Here is a 20,039-nt window from a genome sequence, read left to right on the forward strand (position 1 = left end):
ATTATGGCATAAGCCTAAAGTCTGTATTGGACAAAAGCACAAAGACAAAGTGATTTCAGGGGGCAGCTAGGTGGCACAGTGGATAGAGCACTGGCCCTGGAGTCAGGAGTACCTGAGTTCAAATCCGGTCTCAGTCACTTAAATCCAGCCTCACTAAAAACAAAACAAAACAAAACAAAGACAAAGTGATTTCCAAACCTAGCCTCAGATGTATAGAAATTTACCTCAGCTCTACCTTCAACCCTTGTTGCCACTTGGCACCAGACCATGGCCATCAACCCCAGGTCAAAATGTATGACCTTTATTCAACCTTTCTTCCCCTAAGTAATCTTTTCCCCAACCAATTCTCACAGACTTTAGAGTTAGAAAGGACTTTAAACACCATCTAGTTCAGCCCCTACTCTGCTGTCATTGTTAAATCAAATTTAACTTTTTTTTTTAAGTGAGGCATTTGGGGTTAAGTGACTTGCCCAAGGTCACACAGCCAGTAAGTATTAAGTGTCTGAGGCCTGATTTGAACTCAGGTATTCCTGACTCCAGGGCCGGTTCTCTATCCACTGTACCACCTAGCTGCCCCTAAATCAAATTTAACTTAATAAAAACTTGAAAGTCCTTTAGACATCAGAGAGTCATCAATTGAGAAGCCAAAAGATACCCTAAAAGCCTTGTAGTCCAGCTTACTCTTTTTATGAGTCCCAGAGAACTTAAGTGACTTGCCCAAATCCATCTAGATCTCATTACCTTTGCCTATAAGGAAAGAGAACACCAAAATTTAAACTCACTAGTAATGTGTGCAATCATATCTATTTGTAGATTATATTCAGTTGTCCTGTAAGCTACTTGAAGATCTGGATCAGACCTTCATTTCTTGTGTTATACGTCTAAGGATGATATCAGCAGTAGCTCATGTTTACATGGTCATCTAGCATTTATTAATCACTTATAGCATGCCACGCATGCCAGACACTGTGCTAATAAATGGGGATACAAAAGAAAGGTCCCTCCAAAACAAAAAACTTCTTTGCTCTCAAATAGCTCACAGTCAGGTGGAGGAGATATAATTATCAGTCTTTCATATATGTTATCTCATTTAGTAATAACTAGCATTTAGTGCCTACTTAACTTTAGTGTGTGTTAGGTACTGTGCTAAGTACCTTACACTTATTATCTCATTTGATCCAACAACCCTGGGAGGTAAGGTGCTAATATCCCCATTTTACAGTTGAGGAAACTGAGGTAAATAGAGATCAAGTGACTTACCCAAGGTCACATAACTAGTAAGTATTGAGACTGGATTTGCACTCAGGTTTTCCTGAATCCAGGGTCAGCACTCTATCCACTGCACAAGTTAGCTGCCTCATTTGGTCCTCATAACCAATCTCTTGAGCTGTAGAATGGTATAAATTACTTCTCTTTTCATAAATCCGGAAAATGGGAACCAAAGATACTATGCTTTGCTCAAGGTTATTTGGTTACTAAGTGTTGGAACTGGGACTGAAAATCAGGTCTTCCAACTGTTCATTTCAGTGTTATTTCTACTGTGGATGTGCCAATACTGATATATTTCTCTTTGTTAAGCTCTCTATGTTGACTGACTGCCACATCATTATTTCTCCTTGATTCTCAGAGGCTTATACATGTGAAGGGCTGAGTGACAAAAGATTTCCCCCAACAACTGTGTCAACACATTCAGGGTACTTCTAGCTCCTAAAGTTGTAGGCTGTTTATAAATATGTCACTGCATGTACTGTTTGTTCTTATACTTAGGAAAAGCCAATGCAGAGAGGGCTGGTTCTTTATTTCTTTTCATTAATGAGCTCTTTATTCATTAATTCATTCATTTATTTATTTTTGTTTTTTGTTTTGGTTCCGTTTAGGCTCTAGACCAAGATAGAACTGCCCTCCAGAAAGTGAAAAAGTCTGTAAAAGCAATATACAATTCTGGTCAAGGTAAGCCTCTTCAAAGCCACTGGCATGAATTATTAAATGATGTCTCTAGAGCTTGCTTTGTTATTTGCAGGATGTTAAATTTATAGAACAGTTGATGCAAGTGACAAACTAGGTCAAACAAATTCAGTTTTTATCATTTGTCCCCTCCAGCTCTATTCTCTGCCAAAATCTGTTAGTGGTTTTAAAAAAAGAGAGAGAGCAATAACTTGTATTTGCTCTAGGAGGTAAGGGGTGGGATTTAACTGAGGGGGGCATTAAAGCCTTTCGTTCTGATAAACTAAATAGAAAAACCTGAGGTTTATTGTTCTATGGTGATAATTTCACAGATTCACCCTGGCAATGATGATCTCTCACAGCACTTCATTTTTTTTCTAATGAATACATCATAATCTAATACATAGTATATTTTTTGAGGAATGTCTAATCTACCCTACTGAACGATTAGCTGCTTGAAGATATAACTTAGCAAAGCGTCTAGCACAGTATGTAAACATACTATGTGCTTAATAAATGTTTTTGATTTAGAATGAATCACTTCAATTCTGCAAGTACTTTTGTACCTCTATACCTATGCTTGCTATCATCTAGGTACTAGACAAGTTCTAAGGAAGCAAGCAAGCATTTATTAAGTGCTTACAATTTTCAGCACTGGGATAAGTGCTAGGTATAGAAAGATAAATAAAAAGGATGATCCCTGCCCTTCCATTCTAATGGGGGAAGACAACACACACAAGGGAGCTGAAAAGTGGGGGGGGGGGGAGGAATGAAGGTATCCCAGGGCAGAGGAGGTGGGGAGGTCTTCATAAAGGGAATATGATTTTAAGTTGTAAAAGTCAGAAACTAGAGCCTGAAGGGGATTAAAGACAGGCCTTTTCAGTGTTTATTCCCATCACTGGGAAGAAACAAATCAAAATAAAGAGTTCATCACAAGTATAACTCATGGCCTCCAGTGCCATGGACAAGGAAAGGCTGAGAAACAGTACTATCTTCTGTCCTGGCCTGCCCTTTCTTCTTTCCTTGCTTTTATTCATTCTCCCTAACTATTCATACTATCCCACATCCCTGGAACAGACAGACACCTACCGTACACCCAAAATCCATTGCCTCATGGCAAAATTTCTCCCTTCACTCAAAATTCTACTTGTGTTACATCTTCAGTGAAAGTCTTCCCTTTTTCTTCCAAACCAATGATGATCTTTTCCCCTCAAATTACTGAATTGAATTTTCCTTTGTACTTCTCATATTTTGATTAGATTACAAGTTTCCTAAAGTAATGGACTATGGCTTACCTATTTGTATATCCTTAGCACCAAACTTGGTACTTGGGGCAGCTAGGTGGCACAGTGGGTAGAGCACCGGCCCTGAAGTCAGGAGGACCTGAGTTCAAATCTGGCCTCAGACACTTGACACTTACTAGCTGTGTGACCCTGGGCAAGTCACTTAACCCCAATTGCCTCACCAAAAACAACAACAAAAAACAACTTGGTACTTTACAATTGTAGAGATTTAATAATGTTGCCCATATGCAGTAGTTGATAAAAATCACAATTCATTCAGGTTACATAAAATTTTGGAATTCTCTTTTGTATTTATAACATTCTGGTTTGCATATGTGGTTCTTTCCCTTTATTAGATTATAAGCTTCTTGAGGACAGTGATTGTGTCATCTCCTATGTGTATCTCCAGCAACCAACTTATAATTTAAAATCCTGAAGACTTAATAAGTTGCCCATGTGCCACAGTTGATATAGTTGTGAAGCTATTTCATTATCATAGAAGTATTGATCTTTTAAATGATCTTAAACTTCTCTCTGAAACAAAAACCTATATTTTTATTACCATTATTCTTCTAATGAGGTGGTATAGTTGAATCGTAGAAATCGACATCTTCTAAAGTATTAAAGTTGAGGATCATCCAAAAGGTGACAGGACATATGGTAGGTGTGAAGAGGCTTCAACACTTTCAACCAAAGAATTATTTAAGAGAAGCATTACTGTCATTAAAGATATGATTGGGAGAGAAAAGGGAAGGCAACAGCAAAGAAAAACCAGTGGACAACCCACATGCCTCATTGCAATTCTCAGGAAGTCAAAAGAGAGGAAGATCCCTGACAAGGACGATGGACCCTCAATGATGAACTTACAGGAGAACATAGACAAGAGTCACAGAGGATAGGCAGGCATGGATAGGTTTACACAGCCTGGCACATGTAGGCATTTAATAAATGCTTATCAACTACCTATTGCCACAGGCGATGCCCACATCAATGAGAACCAGATCAGTTGGAGTTATCGCAAAATGTTTAGAATGGCCTATTCACTACTCCTTGTTCACTTGGAGCTTTGACTGCGATTCCCTGCTTAGAGACCTCTTCAAAATAAAACGATTACATTTGAAGCTGTGAGAAGACAAGGGAATAAAAGTACTATTAATGTGCTAAATTCTAGAAGTAAAATGAAGTTTAACTTGGTAAAAGGTTCTCAGGAGAAGGTGTTTTTTGTTTATTTTTTAAATGTTCTTGTCATCATTTAATTTCTTTTTATCTGGGTTTCTCAAATCTTTTCATGGTTCTTTCTCTTGAAAAGTGTTGCCAGAGTTCCAAGAAAAGGCTCCCCATGTTTGTGATGCTGCAGAGCTTCTTATAATGACAAGCCCCAAAATAATTTTGACTGTAAAGGTTGTGAAGGTGATTTTGTTAATATGTCAGAATGTTCCCCTGTTTTCTTTCAATGTGGACACATATCATTTCTAGATTCGACCAGTATCATGAATATAGTAGGTGCTCAATTAAATCTCTCTTTTTAAAAATTTGAACTCTGTGGCTTGGAGGATAAGGGAAAGAACATAGACAGCCTGTGTCTTGTCTTTGTAATTCATTTTCTCTCTTGGTCACCAAATCCTGACATATCTGAGCTTCAGGGCACAATGTTGTGTCAGTCTAACAAAATGTGTTGTCTTAGTTAGAGGTTTTCTATTTTCACCCAGACCAAATTTAAGGAACTTTTTTTTTCCCTTTTTAAAAAAATAATAAGAATTTTAATTTAAAGTTTTGAATTTTGAATTCTCTTCCTACTTCCCTCCCTTCCTGAGATGGTAAGCAATCAGATATAGATTATACATGTACAATTATGTAAAACATTACCATATTAGTCATTTTGTATAAGAACACTTGAATAAAAGAAACGAATGAAAGTGAAAAATAATATCCTTCAGTCTGTGTTCAATCAATATCAGCTCTTATTTTGAAGGTGGATAGTGTGCTTTATCATTAGTCCTTTGAGATTGTCTTGGATCCTTGTATTGCTGAGAATAGTTAAGTCATTCACAAATCTTCATCAAACAATATTGCTGTGACTGTGCACCATGTTCTCCTGGTTCTGCTCATTCCACTATACATCAGTTCATATAAGGCTTTTCCTGTTTATCATTTCTTATAGCACAATCGTATTCCATCACAATCATATACCACAGTTTATTTACCAAATTCAAGAACTTTAAAGGAAATTTTCTTTTTTTTCCCCCCATGTGCAGGATAATTTTCCTGATCCAGAAGTCAGTATATTCTGATCTCAACCCAGTCAAAAATTCTTTCCTTCTTTTCATAATATATAACATTCTATTGTACTTTATAAGGATTGTCTAGTAGTTATTACATAGGTTTACTGTATTACTAGAAGTCATATTTCCATCTCTCCCAGCCCCAAGCACAAGACCTTCATACATAATAAATACTTAAAAAACAAACTTTTGACAGATTTATCGTGGGAGATGTTTTCTTTCACTAATATAATACACTCTTCTCTTATCTACTTCTTCTGAAACAAAATTGTCTAAGTAAATAGTAAAGTTAGTAACTAAGTAAACTAAGTAAACTAAGTAAAGGTCAAAGTTTCTGAGAAGCAGATTTAGTGTAGATGTAAGGAAAAACTTCCTCAACAGTTAGAGCTCTCCAACAGCAAACTGGACAATTTAAATGAGTAATGATTTCCTAGTCACTGGAAGTCTTTTTTTTTTTTTTTAAGTGAGGCAATTGGTTAAGTGATTTGCCCAGGGTCACACAGCTAGTAAGTGTGTGTGGGGTAAATGGATAACCTGGCAAGACCCGCCCTTTTTTTGTTTTTGTTTTTGTTTTTTTCAGGGCAATGGGGGTTAAGTGGCTTGCCCAGGGTCACACAACTAGTTAAGTGTCAAGTGTCTGAGGCCGGATTTGAACTCAGGTACTCCTGACTCCAGGGCCAGTGTTCTGTCAACTGCGCCACCTAGCTGCCCCTATCGGAAGTCTTTAATAGAGACTGAGTGACTATTTATCAGGAACACCATATAAGGTATTCCTGTACTGAGATGCCCAGGACTGTAGGACTTATGAAGTTCCTTACAACTTTGAGAGTCTTTAAGTCTTTGTAAAAATGTCTAATTTGGGGGCAGCTAGATGGCGCAGTGGATAGAGCACGGCCCTGGAGTCAGGAGGACCTGAGTTCAAATCCGGCTTCAGACACTTAACACTTACTAGCTGTGTGACTCTGGGCAAGTCACTTAACCCCAATTGCCTCAATTTTAAAAAAATGTCTAATTTTTTGACAGTATAATGTATATGTATATCTCTCTCTCTCTCTCTCTCTCTCTCTCTATATATATATATATATATATAATATATATATTTCATCTCCTGTTCATCTCCTATTTTTCCCTGTATTTTTTAGAAAAGAATGAAAACCTTAGATTTAGAGGCCCAAATAATTTAAGTCAATTCAACAAATATTTATTAAGTTCCTACAGTATGCAAAACACTGTGCTAGATGCTAGGAATACAAAGACAAGAACAAAACAGTTCCTGACCTTCAAAAGCTTATAATTTTGGGGAGAAGCGTCAGGGGTCATATAGCATATACACAAACATGTAAACAGAAACTATATTAAGAAGACAACGTTAAAATCAAGGCCATATTAATAGTATGACATTTTAAAAATAAAATTTAAATGTAATCTTGATCTTATATCACCTGCATTTCCCAATGTATCTACTTCCTTTCCCCCTTCCAGAGAGCTACTTATAACAAGGAACAAAAAGAGGGTAAAATCATTCAGCAAAACTAACATTTCAAGAAAATCTGATATTATATTCAGTGTTCCACATAGTCTCTCATCTCTACAAATAAGGGACAGGTAGAGGTGCCTCCTAATGTCTCTTTGGGGCCAAGCTTGGCCATTTTAATTTTTGGTTATGATTATTGTTGTTCTTTCCTTTTATATTGTTGTAATCATAGTACATATGTGTGTGTGTGTTTCCTCCCTAGGTCCTCTTACTAAAACATTGAAGAAGTTTTCTTTAGATAAATAAATTTATACCCCTTTTAAAAATTCCATTCATTATGGCATTCCATGATTTGCATCTTAGAGAATATTTGCTTGCTAGGAGAGTATTAATTTTAAAAATATATGCTATTGCAGCAAGAAGTAACTTGAGGTCGGTGAAAATACTTTGAAGTTTCCAAATGTAATCCAACTCTTTTAGTTTTGGGTAAATTCAATGAACATTTCATGGCACCATAGCCTTGGAAAGGACCTTTAAGACTGTCTAGTCCAACCTATCTTTAATGTATTCTGTATGTAGCTGGTACGTGTATAGTTTGGGTTTTTTGTTTTGGTTTGTTTTGGGGTTTTTTTGTGTTCTATATTTATTTGGGGGGGGGGGGGGTTGCATCTTGTCTCCTCCATTAGACTGTGAACTTCTTAAGAACAAAGACTGGAGTTGTTTGTTTTCATTTGTTTTGGGTTTTTTGGGGGGTTTTTTGCATTTTTTTGTATCTTATTATAGTGCCTGTCACATAATATCCACATGTTTCTTGACTAATTCTACAACCACCCCCACTTTGCCCCCCCCCAAAAAAAAATTAGTCCTTTAACCTTCATTAGAAGACCTCTGGGATAAAAGGAGATCCTCTAGTTCCCTAGGCAACCCATTACACTCTTGGTAGTACTGAGTCTACTTCTTGTTACATTGCCCCGTGACAGTCCCTTCAAATATTTGGAGGTCACTATCATGACCTCCTCAATTATTTTTCTTTTTCAAACTAACATTCCATAGTTCTTTCAGTATACAATGGCAGGCAGAACTGTAGACCCCTCAGCATCCTTATCAGCTTCCTGTAGGAGACTTTCTGGCTTGTCCAGTTCTTCAGAAAATGTGTTGCACAAAAGAAAATGCAGAACCCCACATCCTAGACATTGTGTCTCTACCAGTACAGCCTAACTTTAATTAGTATTTTTGGTAGACATGTCAGATTGATGTCTCCTTTTGAGCTTTCAGTCCAATAACCATATCTCCCCCCAATATGATCTTTTTTCCTCATGAACTGTTGTTCATTTACCTCATCTTTGTAACGATTGGAATAACGCCACCTGCTGGATACTTACTGTAGAAGAGTTCTGCCCATGAAGGGAAGGTCTTTGAGGGCAAGACCAGGAGTCAGGAAGTGACGCGGACTAGTGGGAGGAGGAAGGAAGAGACTGGCGCTCAGTCTCGCTCTCTTTCCTCTGGACTCTGGTGGAGAGCGGAGCTAGAAATGTGCTCTCCCTTTAATAGATAGGAATCTAGGCCTTTTTCTCTCTCTTTACCAAATTCTTATTCTCCTTAATAAATGCTTAAAAGTCTAACTCTTGCTAAAGTTTATAATTTATTGGCGACCACTCATTAGATATTTTAGACAGTTTAGCTAGAATTTTAACCCTTAACATCTTGAACTTATAAGGCTGATTATTTTTTTTGTACCCAAGAATGGAACTTTATATTTAATTTTATTAGTTTGGAGTGACCTTTCTAGCCTATCACACCTTTTTGAATCCTAATTCTTTTATCTAATATGTTAGCTTTGTATTGTCTAAAAATTTGATGAGCATGCAGTTTATGCCTTAGTAAACATGGTAGAGTGTAAGGTCAAGGATATGTTCCAGATGGACTCCTTTGGAGACCTTCTTCCAAGTTTAAACCAAACCATTAATAACTACTCTTTGGTTCCAGTCATTCAACCAGTTGTCCATTCACCTTGTTGTACTATCACTAAGCCCATGTTCTACCATCTTGACTGCAAGGATCACATGAGGCATTTTAACTGCTTTGGTCTATAGAATTCCTATGATTTACCAATCTAACTACCCTGTCAAAAAGGAAGTGGGTTCAAGCAACTACTATCCTTTTAATTGAATCATATGGCAATGAAGATAAGTGTTTTCATCATTTTGTGAAAGTGAATAGCTCTATTGCTAATTATCCATTAAAAAATAACCAGATGAGTGAAACAGCAGTGTCTCATATCTTTCCATGATATATGTTCAATGGAATCTGGGCTCTTGTTGTCCAAAAGGGCTTTTGGTCTTGTCCAAAGAAGCCACATGAGGTCTTTTCCCTGGTATCCATTTCCTGGTATGTTTCCATCCTTGCTTCTCAGTTCCATCTTCCCACAGAGCTAAAGTTATGTTCATGTGGTTTGATCTTGTAAAAAGATTTTATGAAATAAGTCTGTATTCTTGTTTCCCAAGATTAGAAATATTCCTTGGGGAGTGGTCATTTTAAAAAATTTTAAAGTATTTTTTAAAATATATATTATTATTTTCCTTCAGAAGTTTTACTACTGATAGCAATCCCAGATTTAAAAAAAAGTCTATTGAGAAAGCTTTTAGCATTTAAAAAAAGGGCATTGCTGTTCATAGTAGCCACTTCGTTCAGAAATTGCTTTGGGAATTTGTTATTTGATTGATGTTCCTGCTGTGCTTCTGGGTGGACAGATGCAGGGCAAGGAAAGCACAAGGAACTTACATTCTTGTCCTGTTAGCATTATTGGTCTTAGAACTGGAAAGCATCTTTAGAAATCATCTCATCTGATTACCTCATTTTACAGATGACAAAACTGAGATCCAGAGTAGCTAAGTGATATAACCAAGTTCACACAGAACTAGAATTAGAGCTGATCCTGTTCTTGCCACTAGCACCAGAATTCACCATCATTTCTATGAGCTGAATTGTCCAGGGGTTCCTAGTGTAAGGGTTGGCAGACAGAAGACATTTACTAGATGTTTATTGGATGAACTAATGAGTAAATTGTTTGTTTGTTTGTTTGGGCAGGGCAGGGCAGGGCAGTGAGGTTTAAGTGACTTGCCCAGGGTCACACAGCTAGTGTCAAGTGTCTGAGGCTGGATTTGAACTCTGGTCCTCCTGAATCCAGAGCCGGTGCTTTATCCATTGCGCCACCTAGCTGCCTCTGTACTAATGAGTAAATTAATGAATTTCCAAACCATTCATTCAGTAAACATTTAATAAGCTCCTACCATGTGTCCTGCACTGTGTGCTAAGTGCTGGGGATACAAAAGCTGGAGGGGTGGGGTAGTCCTCAGAGAGATTACATTTCATTGTCATATGTTTTTAGAATTTTGGACCAAATGTAAATTAATTGAAGACAGAAACTGTTTCATTTTTGTCCTTAATAAATGTTTCTAGATTGTATAACTAATATTAACCCTAATTTAGGAAAATTGCTTATAGATAATTTTTTTTAGTGTAGTAGAAACAGCTCTTATTTGGGATAAGAGGATCTGAATTCAATTATCAGCCTGGGTATTTGTACAAGTTCAATTAGTGAAGATATGTGAAATGTTGAAATATTTCTTCATGCACTTGACTTCTAAAAATTATCTTCTGCATTCCTGTCTTATAATGATTAAGAGGGCCTAATCCATTTGATGGTAACAATGAATTTGCTGGGTAAGATTGAATGAAGCTTTTTAAAAAATTGTAAGCATGCAAAATAAATTGCAGTTCTTTAAGGAGAATATCCCTTGCTTTTTATGTTTTCTATAAAGCTATGAAGTGTCTATTTAGATTTCCTTCCCTGAAAAATTTTCCTATTTAGACTGAATTGGTTTTGGCCAAATCATTCCCCTCTTCCTATAGGAGCCTCCTCTTCTACACTTTCATTTTCTTCTTACAATGTATATGTTGGTTTCCTCCCAAACACAGAAAAAAACCCAGAGGGACAAATCCCACACTTGTGCTCAGGCTTGTGGGTTCTTCAGTTATTCTAGTTAGCTATCCTGGAATGGACTATCTTGATAAATTCTTAGCTTTCTAATATTAAAAGCCTCCAAGGGGGGCAGCTAGGTGGCATAGTGGATAAAGCACAGGCCCTGGATTCAGGAGGACCTGAGTTCAAATCTGGCCTCAGACACTTGACACTTACTAGCTGTGTGACCCTGGGCAAGTCACTTAACCCCAATTGTCTCACCCCCCCCCCCCCAAAAAAAAAGCTTCCAAGGAGAGGCCAGATGAATAAGTGAATGTGTGAAAAAAAAAACCACACCATGTATTAAAAGCCAGCTCAATGATCACTGCAGATGGCAACTGAAGCTGTGAAATTAAAATATGCTTGCTCGGGGGCAGCTGGGTGGTACAGTAGATAAAGCACAGGCCCTGGATTCAGGAGGACCTGAGTTCAAACCCAGATTCAGACATTTGACACTAGCTGTGTGACCCTGGACAAGTCACTTAACCCTCATTCCCCACCCCCCAAAAGATGCTTGCTCCTTGAAAGAAAAGCTATGGCAAATCTGGACAACATACTGAAGAGCACAGAAATCACCTTGCTGACAAAAGTCCATATGGTCAAAGTTATGGTTTTTTCCAGTAGCAATGGATAGCTGTAAGAGTTGGACTATAGGGGCAGCTAGGTGGCACAGTGGATACAGCACCAGCCCTGGATTCAGGAGGACCTGAGTTCAAATCTGGCCTCAGACAATTGACTTTTACTAGCTGTGTGACCCTGGGCAAGTCACTTAACCCTCATTGCCCTGCAAAAAGAGAGAGAGAGAGAGAGAGAGAGAGAGAGAGAGAGAGAGAGAGAGAGAGAGATGGACCATAAGGAAGCCTGAGAGCCACAGTCCTGTGGATAGCAAGGAGATCAAATTAGTCAATACTTAAAGAAATTAATTCAGGCTATTCACTGTAAGGTCAAATACTGGAGCTAAAGTTTAATTACTTTGGCCACATAATAAGAAGACAGGACTCATCAGAAAAGATCCTCATATTGGAAAGATTGAAGGCAAAAGGAAAAGGGCATGGCAGAGGATGAGATGGATAGATGGTATCATGGAAACAACAAACATGAACTTGGGCAGACTTCAAGAATTAATCGGGGATTGAAGGATCTGGCATCCATGGGGTCATGAAGAATCAGAAACAATTGAATCACTGAACAACAATGTATAAAGTACTGTGCTAAGTGCTGGGGATACAAATAGAAGAGCAAAACAGTTCCTACTTTTCAAAGGACTCACATTGTAATGGAGGAGACACATAAAGGAAGTTTTCACTACAAGTTAGTTGGAAAGTTCCATTGGTTGTTGAGATGCTGCAGCTAAGCAAATGGTAATGTATCTTCTTCATGATGCCATTTCCACTGAACTATATCTGTTTCTTATGTTGAGCTTTTTGATAGTTCTAAGGACTCTTATGGTGAGGATTTTCTTTTCTGGGCTATTAGAGAGGTTGACGCTGTACTACATGCAGAGGCAGTTGACAAGTCAAATACAAGCATTGCTTCTCCAGATGATGGCTGAGGTTGAAGCATTATTGGAGGTCTGCAAGGCATTGCATTTCTCTGGGCTCTTGGGCTCTGGGTCATTGGCTGTCTTCATTAGAGTCCAAGAGAAGGTAGGAGTTGAAGTGGTGGTAGTGGTATGAACCACCTGGCACATACCACACCCTGTCTTTCCCTCAGATTACCTTGCTACTTCAGATGCCTTCTAACTAGAGGGATATTGTATAGGAGTTTATGCTCCTAGCAGGAGTGGAAATGACCTCTGCAGTTTTTTCTGGCTTTGAAATTCTGTGAATCTGTGATTCAGGAGCTTCATAAATTTTTTACCGTTTCTTCTTTACTAGCCCACTTTGAGCATTTACTTCTTTAGCCTAAGAATTCAAGAGAGGCAGGATAATGCTGACTTGGTCCTCTATGAATATTTGCAGGATGTTATTTAAAAAATCAGTATTTGTTTTATTATGGAGCAGGGTTAAACAGGGTCTAGAATCTATGAGTCTTACTTGTAGATTACTCTTTATACTCATTCCCTGATTTAATCTTAATCATCTCAACTCCTAGTGTAATCTAGGGGATATGTATATTTTACTCATTAGTTAATAAAATTTCAACATGGCTTTCAATTAACTAAACTTAGAATCACCAGCCCAGTTAATAAAACATTATTTAATTAATTAGAGAAGTCTTCTTTACCAGTAGAAGCTAATTTTTTATATAAATATGGTTCCATAGTCTTCTGGTATTAAATACATATTGGGGTTTCTAAATATAATTTAGTATATGAAATAATTAAGTAGTACATTACATGGAGTATGGACTTGAAGCCAGTAAGACCTTAGTTCAAATAGTACCTCAAGTGTACCTCAAACATAAACACTAGCTCTAGGATCCTGGGCAAGTCACTTAATCTTGATCGGTTTCCTCCTCTATCAAATAGAAATCATAATACCACTTGCCATGCTACAGGATTTTTGTAAGTATCTAATGACTCTCTCTCTCATTCACATATATAGAAAATCACTTTGCAACCCTTAAAACACTATATAAATGATATCTATTTTTTTAGTTAACTGAAATAAGTTTTTAAAAAGCAAAGATGGGAATAAATAATTATAATACTTTAAACATGAAAGTGATCACAATCACTCATCGAACCCTCACTGTAACTTCTGAAGACTTCACTTCTGAAAACACAGTCCCACACCATTCGGTTCCTTTGTGCTAACTAGTCAAGTCTCTTTACAAGAACCCTCTTCGTTCTCTTTCTGAGTATTTTACTAAGTCTCTCTCCAGTCACCAAAATGAAAACAGGGTCTTCATGGATGATTTCTTGTAGAATAACAGCAAAACTGTTTCTTCAAGATTCTGTAGCCTCTCTTAAAGATACAGCAACAGCATCTATAATCTTGGTGAGAGACTATTGTAGCTAATGTTGGTTTTATAGTGGCTTCCTTAACTTTTATGCCAACATATTTTGTTTGATTAAAAGATTAGAAGCACATGCCATCAGAACAGACTTTGTCTTATTAACAACACATGGTATCATTTGCAAGTCCATAACATTCTATGACTGAAAATTGGGACTCCTAAATCCTTTATCACACACACAAAAAGACAATGGTATGTAATTTGATTATAAGCATATGATATCAAAGTCTTATTTCTAAAATAGAGTTAAATTATCATGGATGGTTTCATAAATTTATACAGAGCTGGAAAGAAAGAGGTTTATTTTTTACATTTAGGAAAAAAGAATGATAAAGTGGAAAATCTGTAAGAAATCATTTCTCAAGGATTCCATAAATTTGTGTTTAAGTCAAATTAATTGGTGACTTTCTCCATAGATTTATTTTTTGGTACTAAGCAAGTTTTTGTATCTTAGGAGGATCACACATGATATAAAATGAAACAGAAGATTTCAGAGTTGAACTACCAAGTATGTTAGTGAATATAGCTTATATATATATATATATATGTTTCAAATTAGAGAGATGATGCATAGAAAATATATTTATTATCTTTCCCTCCAAAATACTTCCCTCTTCTGAACTTCTTTATTACTGTCAAGGGTAATACCATGGTTCCAGGTCGCTATCTCAATGGCATTCTTAATTTCTCATTCTCAGGCACCCCTCATATCCATTATATTGCTGAGTCTTCCCATTTCTACTTTCATAGCATTTCTGGCATATGCCCCCTTTTCTCCTTTGTCATAGACACCCTCATGCCCAGACTATTGTAATAACCTTCTTGTGGGCAGCCATGCCTCAATTCTCTGGCCCCTCCAAACTACCTTCACCCCACTGACAAAGTGATTTTTGAAAAGGGCAGGTCTTGGGGGCAGCTAGGTGGCGCAGTGGATAAAGCACTGGCCTTGGATTCAGAAGGACCTGAGTTCAAATCCAGCCTCAGACACTTGACACTTAACTAGCTGTGTGACCCTGGGCAAGTCACTTAACCCCCATTGCCCTGAAAAAAAAACAAAAAAAGAAAGAAAGAAAAAAAGAAAGAAAGAAAAGGGTGGGTCTCACCAGGTTATTCATTTACCCCAATTACTAAATATATTCCATGGACTCCCTATTACCTCCAGAATCATCTATAAACCCTCTATTAGATTCTTAAAGCCTTTCACAATCTGGCCTCTTCCAACCCTTCCACTTTCCTTACATTTTATTCCCTTGACATAGTCTATTATCCAGCCTCCTTGCTGTTCCCTATATAGGACACTAGCCAGAACTACTTCATGCTTTTTCATTGGCTGACCCCTGTGCCTGGAAAGCTCTCCCTTCAAATTCCACTTTCTGGCTTCCCTGGTTTCCTTCAAAGTTCAAGTTAAGTTACACTTTCTGGAAAAGGCCTTTCTCCCTCCCCCCCCCCCCACTTTTCCCAATGCCTCCCCTCTGGAGATTGCTTGCCATTTAGATTATATGTATGTATATTTTATATGCACAATTTTTTTTGCATATTGTCCCTCTGCCTTCTCCCATCCTTTGGGTGAGCTCCTTTAGAGGAGAAACTATACTTTAGTTCATCCTTCTTTGTATCCCCAACACTTAGCATAGTGCCTTGCACAAAGTAAGCACTTAATAAATGCTTATTGACTAATGGCGTTGTTTGGCATAGGAAGGCCTACTGGTTATAGCACTATCCACATTGTTATAGCACCCAATTCCTAGGGCTGTTGTAAGGATAAAATGAAATAATATGTGTAAAGCACATTGCAAACTTTAAAGTGATATATAAATGCTAGCTATTATTATTATTTATTACTTTTTTTAAAAAACAGCTAATGAATGGGATTTTTTCAATCTTAAAAGTATTTTATTTTTTTTTCCAGTTACATATAAAGATAGTTTTCAACATTTGTTTTTATAAGATTTTGAGTTCCAAATTTTTCTTCCTCTCTCCCTTTCCTCCTCCCTCTGCAAAACAGAAAGCAATCTGATACAGGTTATATATGTACAATCACATTAAACATATTTCTCCATTAATCATGTTGTGAAAGAATAATCAGAACAAAAGGGAAAAACTTCAAAAAAGTAGAAACAGTGTGGTTCAATCTGCATTTAGATTCCACAGTTCTTTTTTCTGGATGTGGAAAGCATTTTCCATTATGAGTCCTTTCTTGGATCATTGTATTAATAGCTAATGAATGGTAAAGGAAACATTTCTTCATGAATGAACTTCCTAGAATATGGCATATGCACTTGGATGACATTAACTAATAAAATTAAGACACTAGTTAACTTTGTTGATAATACATTTTCTAAAAATTCTTTTAAATTAATATACAGTAATAAGAGAGAAGCTAGATGGTACAGTGGATAAAGCACTGGCTCTGGATTCAGGAGGACCAGAGTTCAAATCTGACCTCAGACACTTGACACTTACTAGCTGTGTGACCCTGGGCAAGTCACTTAACCCCCATTGCCCTGCAAAATTATAATAATAATAAATTAATATACAGTAATAAGTAGTTCAAATAGGTTGCTTTTTTTCACTATACAAAAGGTTCCATTGCATTTAAAGGTATTTCTAGATAATGATAAATTTGATTTTGTAAGGAGGATAATTTGACCAAAGATTAAACAGTTAGTTTGAACTTTAATGCTGTAATGATTGGAATGATGCCATCTGCTGGAGACTTACTGTAGGAGGAGGCCCTCCCCCCACCCCCCTCATGAGGAGAAGGTGCCTGAGGACAAGACATGTGGCTTTTCTTTGGCATCATGAAGTGATGTTTGCTTGTGGGAGGAAGAGGGGGCGAGGCTGGCTCTCACTGTCTTTCGTGAGGACTCTGGTGGAGAGAGGACCTAAAGATGAGCTCTCCCTTTGATAGATAGATGAATCTAGGCCTTTCTCTCTTCACCAAATTCTTATTCTCCTTAATAAATGCTTAAAAATCTAAACTCTTGCTAAAGCTTATAATTTATTGGCTACCACTCATTAGATATTTTAGACAGTATAGCTAGAATTTTAGCCCCTTAAAATGAATTTCATCCTTCTTATAGACCATTACCAGATTGCTAAGTGCTATATATGGATTAAAGTTGTGATTTTCTGCATATGCATCTGAAGCCTCTTCTATCAGAAGGACTTCAGACATTATCTTGGGAATTCCAGGGGGGAAATTATGATAATCAAGGATTTAGATACCTTCCAATTTAGAGATGAAGAAACTGAGATTCGGAAAGGCTAAGTGATTTAAATTGCAATGGCTCACTCTCATCTCTAGGATTAAATGTAAAATCCTCTTTGGCATTCAAACACTTCATAAATTAGCTCCCTCCTACTTTTTTGTTCTTCTTATACCTTACTCACCTCAACATGCTCTGCAATCCAGTAATATTGACCTCCTTTCTGTTCCTTGTAAAAGACACTCCATCTCCTGATTCCAGACATTTTCACTGGCTATCCCCATACCCGAAAATCTCTCCCATATCTCTGGCTCCTGGCTTCCTTCCAAATCCCAGTAAGAACCTCACACTGGCTGAGAAGGCTTACCTGAATTCCTCTGAATGCTTCTCTTTGTTGATTATTCCAAGTTGAGTATTCTATTGACTGTGACATACTGCCTATATACTTTGCTGATAATTTTTTTACTTCTTGAAAAAACAGAATACTTTGATATATCTATGGTCTCATTGGTGTGGGTAGTCTCTTCATAACAGGATGATGGCAAATCTAGAAGTTACTCAAAGAAAAAACATATACAGGGTTTACAAAACAAAGGCCTTCTGAATTCCAAGCAGCTAGAGAAAGATGAACATTTCCTGGTCAAAGAGCATCAGAATATTCTCAGAATACATGTTAAAATACAGAAGTGCTTTGGAAATAAATAGGCTTCTCTTCACAAAGCAATAGTAAATATTAACAGCAGGTCTAGGCTGCTGGGTTTGTCAAATTTAACCCAAAGTAGTTTATCTCTGGATGGAGCCTCTGAAGTGGCTAAGCTCCAAGAAGAGAATCACAAAGCACACTCCATGAGCAATGGCCACATGAACTCATCTAACAATGTGTTGATAAAATAGTGTTGAACAAATGTTTGAGTCATGGAGATTTGTTTATAGAAATGGAGTTTTTTTAGAGTGATTTTGGATCTGGTGATCGCTGTCTCAAATTACAGAAAGGTTATGCTTAAGGAGCTCAAATTTATTGATCTATGCAGATGATCTAATGAAGTAGGTAAAGCTGTAAGATATCATTGTCATATTTTGGGATGTGGCCAGTATAGGAATTTATTTTATTTTACTATGCTTGTTTGTTTTCAGGGTTTTGTTTTTCTTTTCTTTTTCCCAGTAGGGAAGAGATGAGAGGAAGGGAAAAAATAAATTTTAATAATTGGAAAGGAAAAAAATGTAATTGATTGTAAGGGGATAAAATTCTAGCTATACTGTCTAAAAATCTAATGAGTGGTCACCAATAAATTAGAAGCTTTAGCAAGAGTTTAGACTTTTAAGCATTTATGAAGGGGCGTAAGAATTTGGTGAAGAAAGAGAAAGAGGCCTAGATGCCAGCATTTCTAGCTCCACTCCCCATGAGATCCTGACGAGAGAGAGAGAGAGAGAGAGAGAGAGAGAGAGAGAGAGAGAGAGAGAGCGCTTTACCCCTTCTTCATCCCACAAGCCTCCTGTCTAAACTGGAAACATCAAATGTCACTTCCTGACGCCAAGGAACTGACCTTCCAAGCCACATGGCTTGCCCTCAGATGCCTTCTCCTCATGGTGGAGCTTTCCAACAGTTGATGTCACTCCATTTGTCACATGATGAAATAAAAATAGATAAGTTTGTAAACTACAAAAGAAATTGGCATCTAGTATGTCCCTAGAAAGATCAGGTAGCTAAAATAAAGCACCTGAACCTTTCTTCATGAACAAATAGATGACAGATTTTCATACTACTAATAAAAAGTCAAAAATATTCTTGAGAATTTAATACATAAACTATCCTTGCAGCAGGGCATCATTACATAAAGGGAACTATTGCCTACAAGTGCTCAGAAAGAACATAGAGCCATAAACATCTAAAAAACATTTTAAATAGATGTCTTCATATCTGATACTTATAATTTTTAAAACATCTGGAACGAAAAAGCTTCAAAATATAGAGACATAATGGAGAGAAATTAAAATTACCTGAGAACTAAATGTCATCTGTCTCCTCTGTGCTCCTGTAATTTTCCCATGCAAGATGAGCTTATATCCCAATATTTTTATTAAGTTACAGAAGGTAGTCATTTATTTCAAACCATTTCCATCTGAACCTCATGGAAAAAGCTAAGATAAATGAGTTAACTGATGATGATGAAGATGATGATGATGGTGGTGGTGGTGATGACCATGACAATGACAATATTCTACTTCATATAGTGGGATTTTCAGTGAAAGTTTTCAATTTCTCTTCTTACAAGTGGCCAGCCTTTTCTTTAAGATTATCAGTCAGAGGAAGGCAGCCTGTTCTGCTTGGGAGAAGTTCTAACTATTTTCCAGTTATGTGGCATAGAGGGTAGAGTTTTGGACTTGGACTCAGATACTTGAGTTCAGATTCTGCCTCAGACACTTACTAGCTTTGTCACTCTGGGAAAGTCACTTCACCCCTCTAAGCCTAGGTTCTAGAGGATTAATTATTAACCTCAATTTATAGCTAGGGACAATAGCACCCATTTTCCAGCGTTGTTAGTCAGATTTAAATGTGATAACATATATAAACACTAACTTTTCAAATTTTAAAACTATATATTTATGTTAGCTGTTGCAGCTACCATTCAGTTTATATTGTAAATTCTGAGGAGACAGGGCCAGTATCTCTTTAATTTGCTTACTTCTCTGTACTATGTACAGCACACCTACATAAATTCAAAGGAATGTTCATATGGTAATATGTTTGACAATACATGGCAAAAGAATTATAATAACCCTTTCATGTAATAAACAATTTCAAAGTATCTATGCAAAAGTAACCTCTGGAAAGCTGTTATCCATAAATTGAATCCCATTGGTAAT

General features: G+C 37.1%; 1 protein-coding gene across 1 annotated transcript in view; it reads left to right on the top strand.

The window, feature by feature from the left end:
• Positions 1–20,039, top strand: part of ASAP1 (ArfGAP with SH3 domain, ankyrin repeat and PH domain 1) — a 375,367-nt gene that overhangs the window by 169,689 nt on the left and 185,639 nt on the right. Inside the window, 1 exon segment of the mRNA XM_043965620.1 lies at positions 1,878–1,950. Within this exon segment, the coding sequence (XP_043821555.1) occupies positions 1,878–1,950 (73 nt within the window).

The sequence above is a fragment of the Dromiciops gliroides genome, chromosome 1 (assembly GCF_019393635.1).
Source record: "Dromiciops gliroides isolate mDroGli1 chromosome 1, mDroGli1.pri, whole genome shotgun sequence".
NCBI lineage: Eukaryota > Metazoa > Chordata > Mammalia > Microbiotheria > Microbiotheriidae > Dromiciops > Dromiciops gliroides.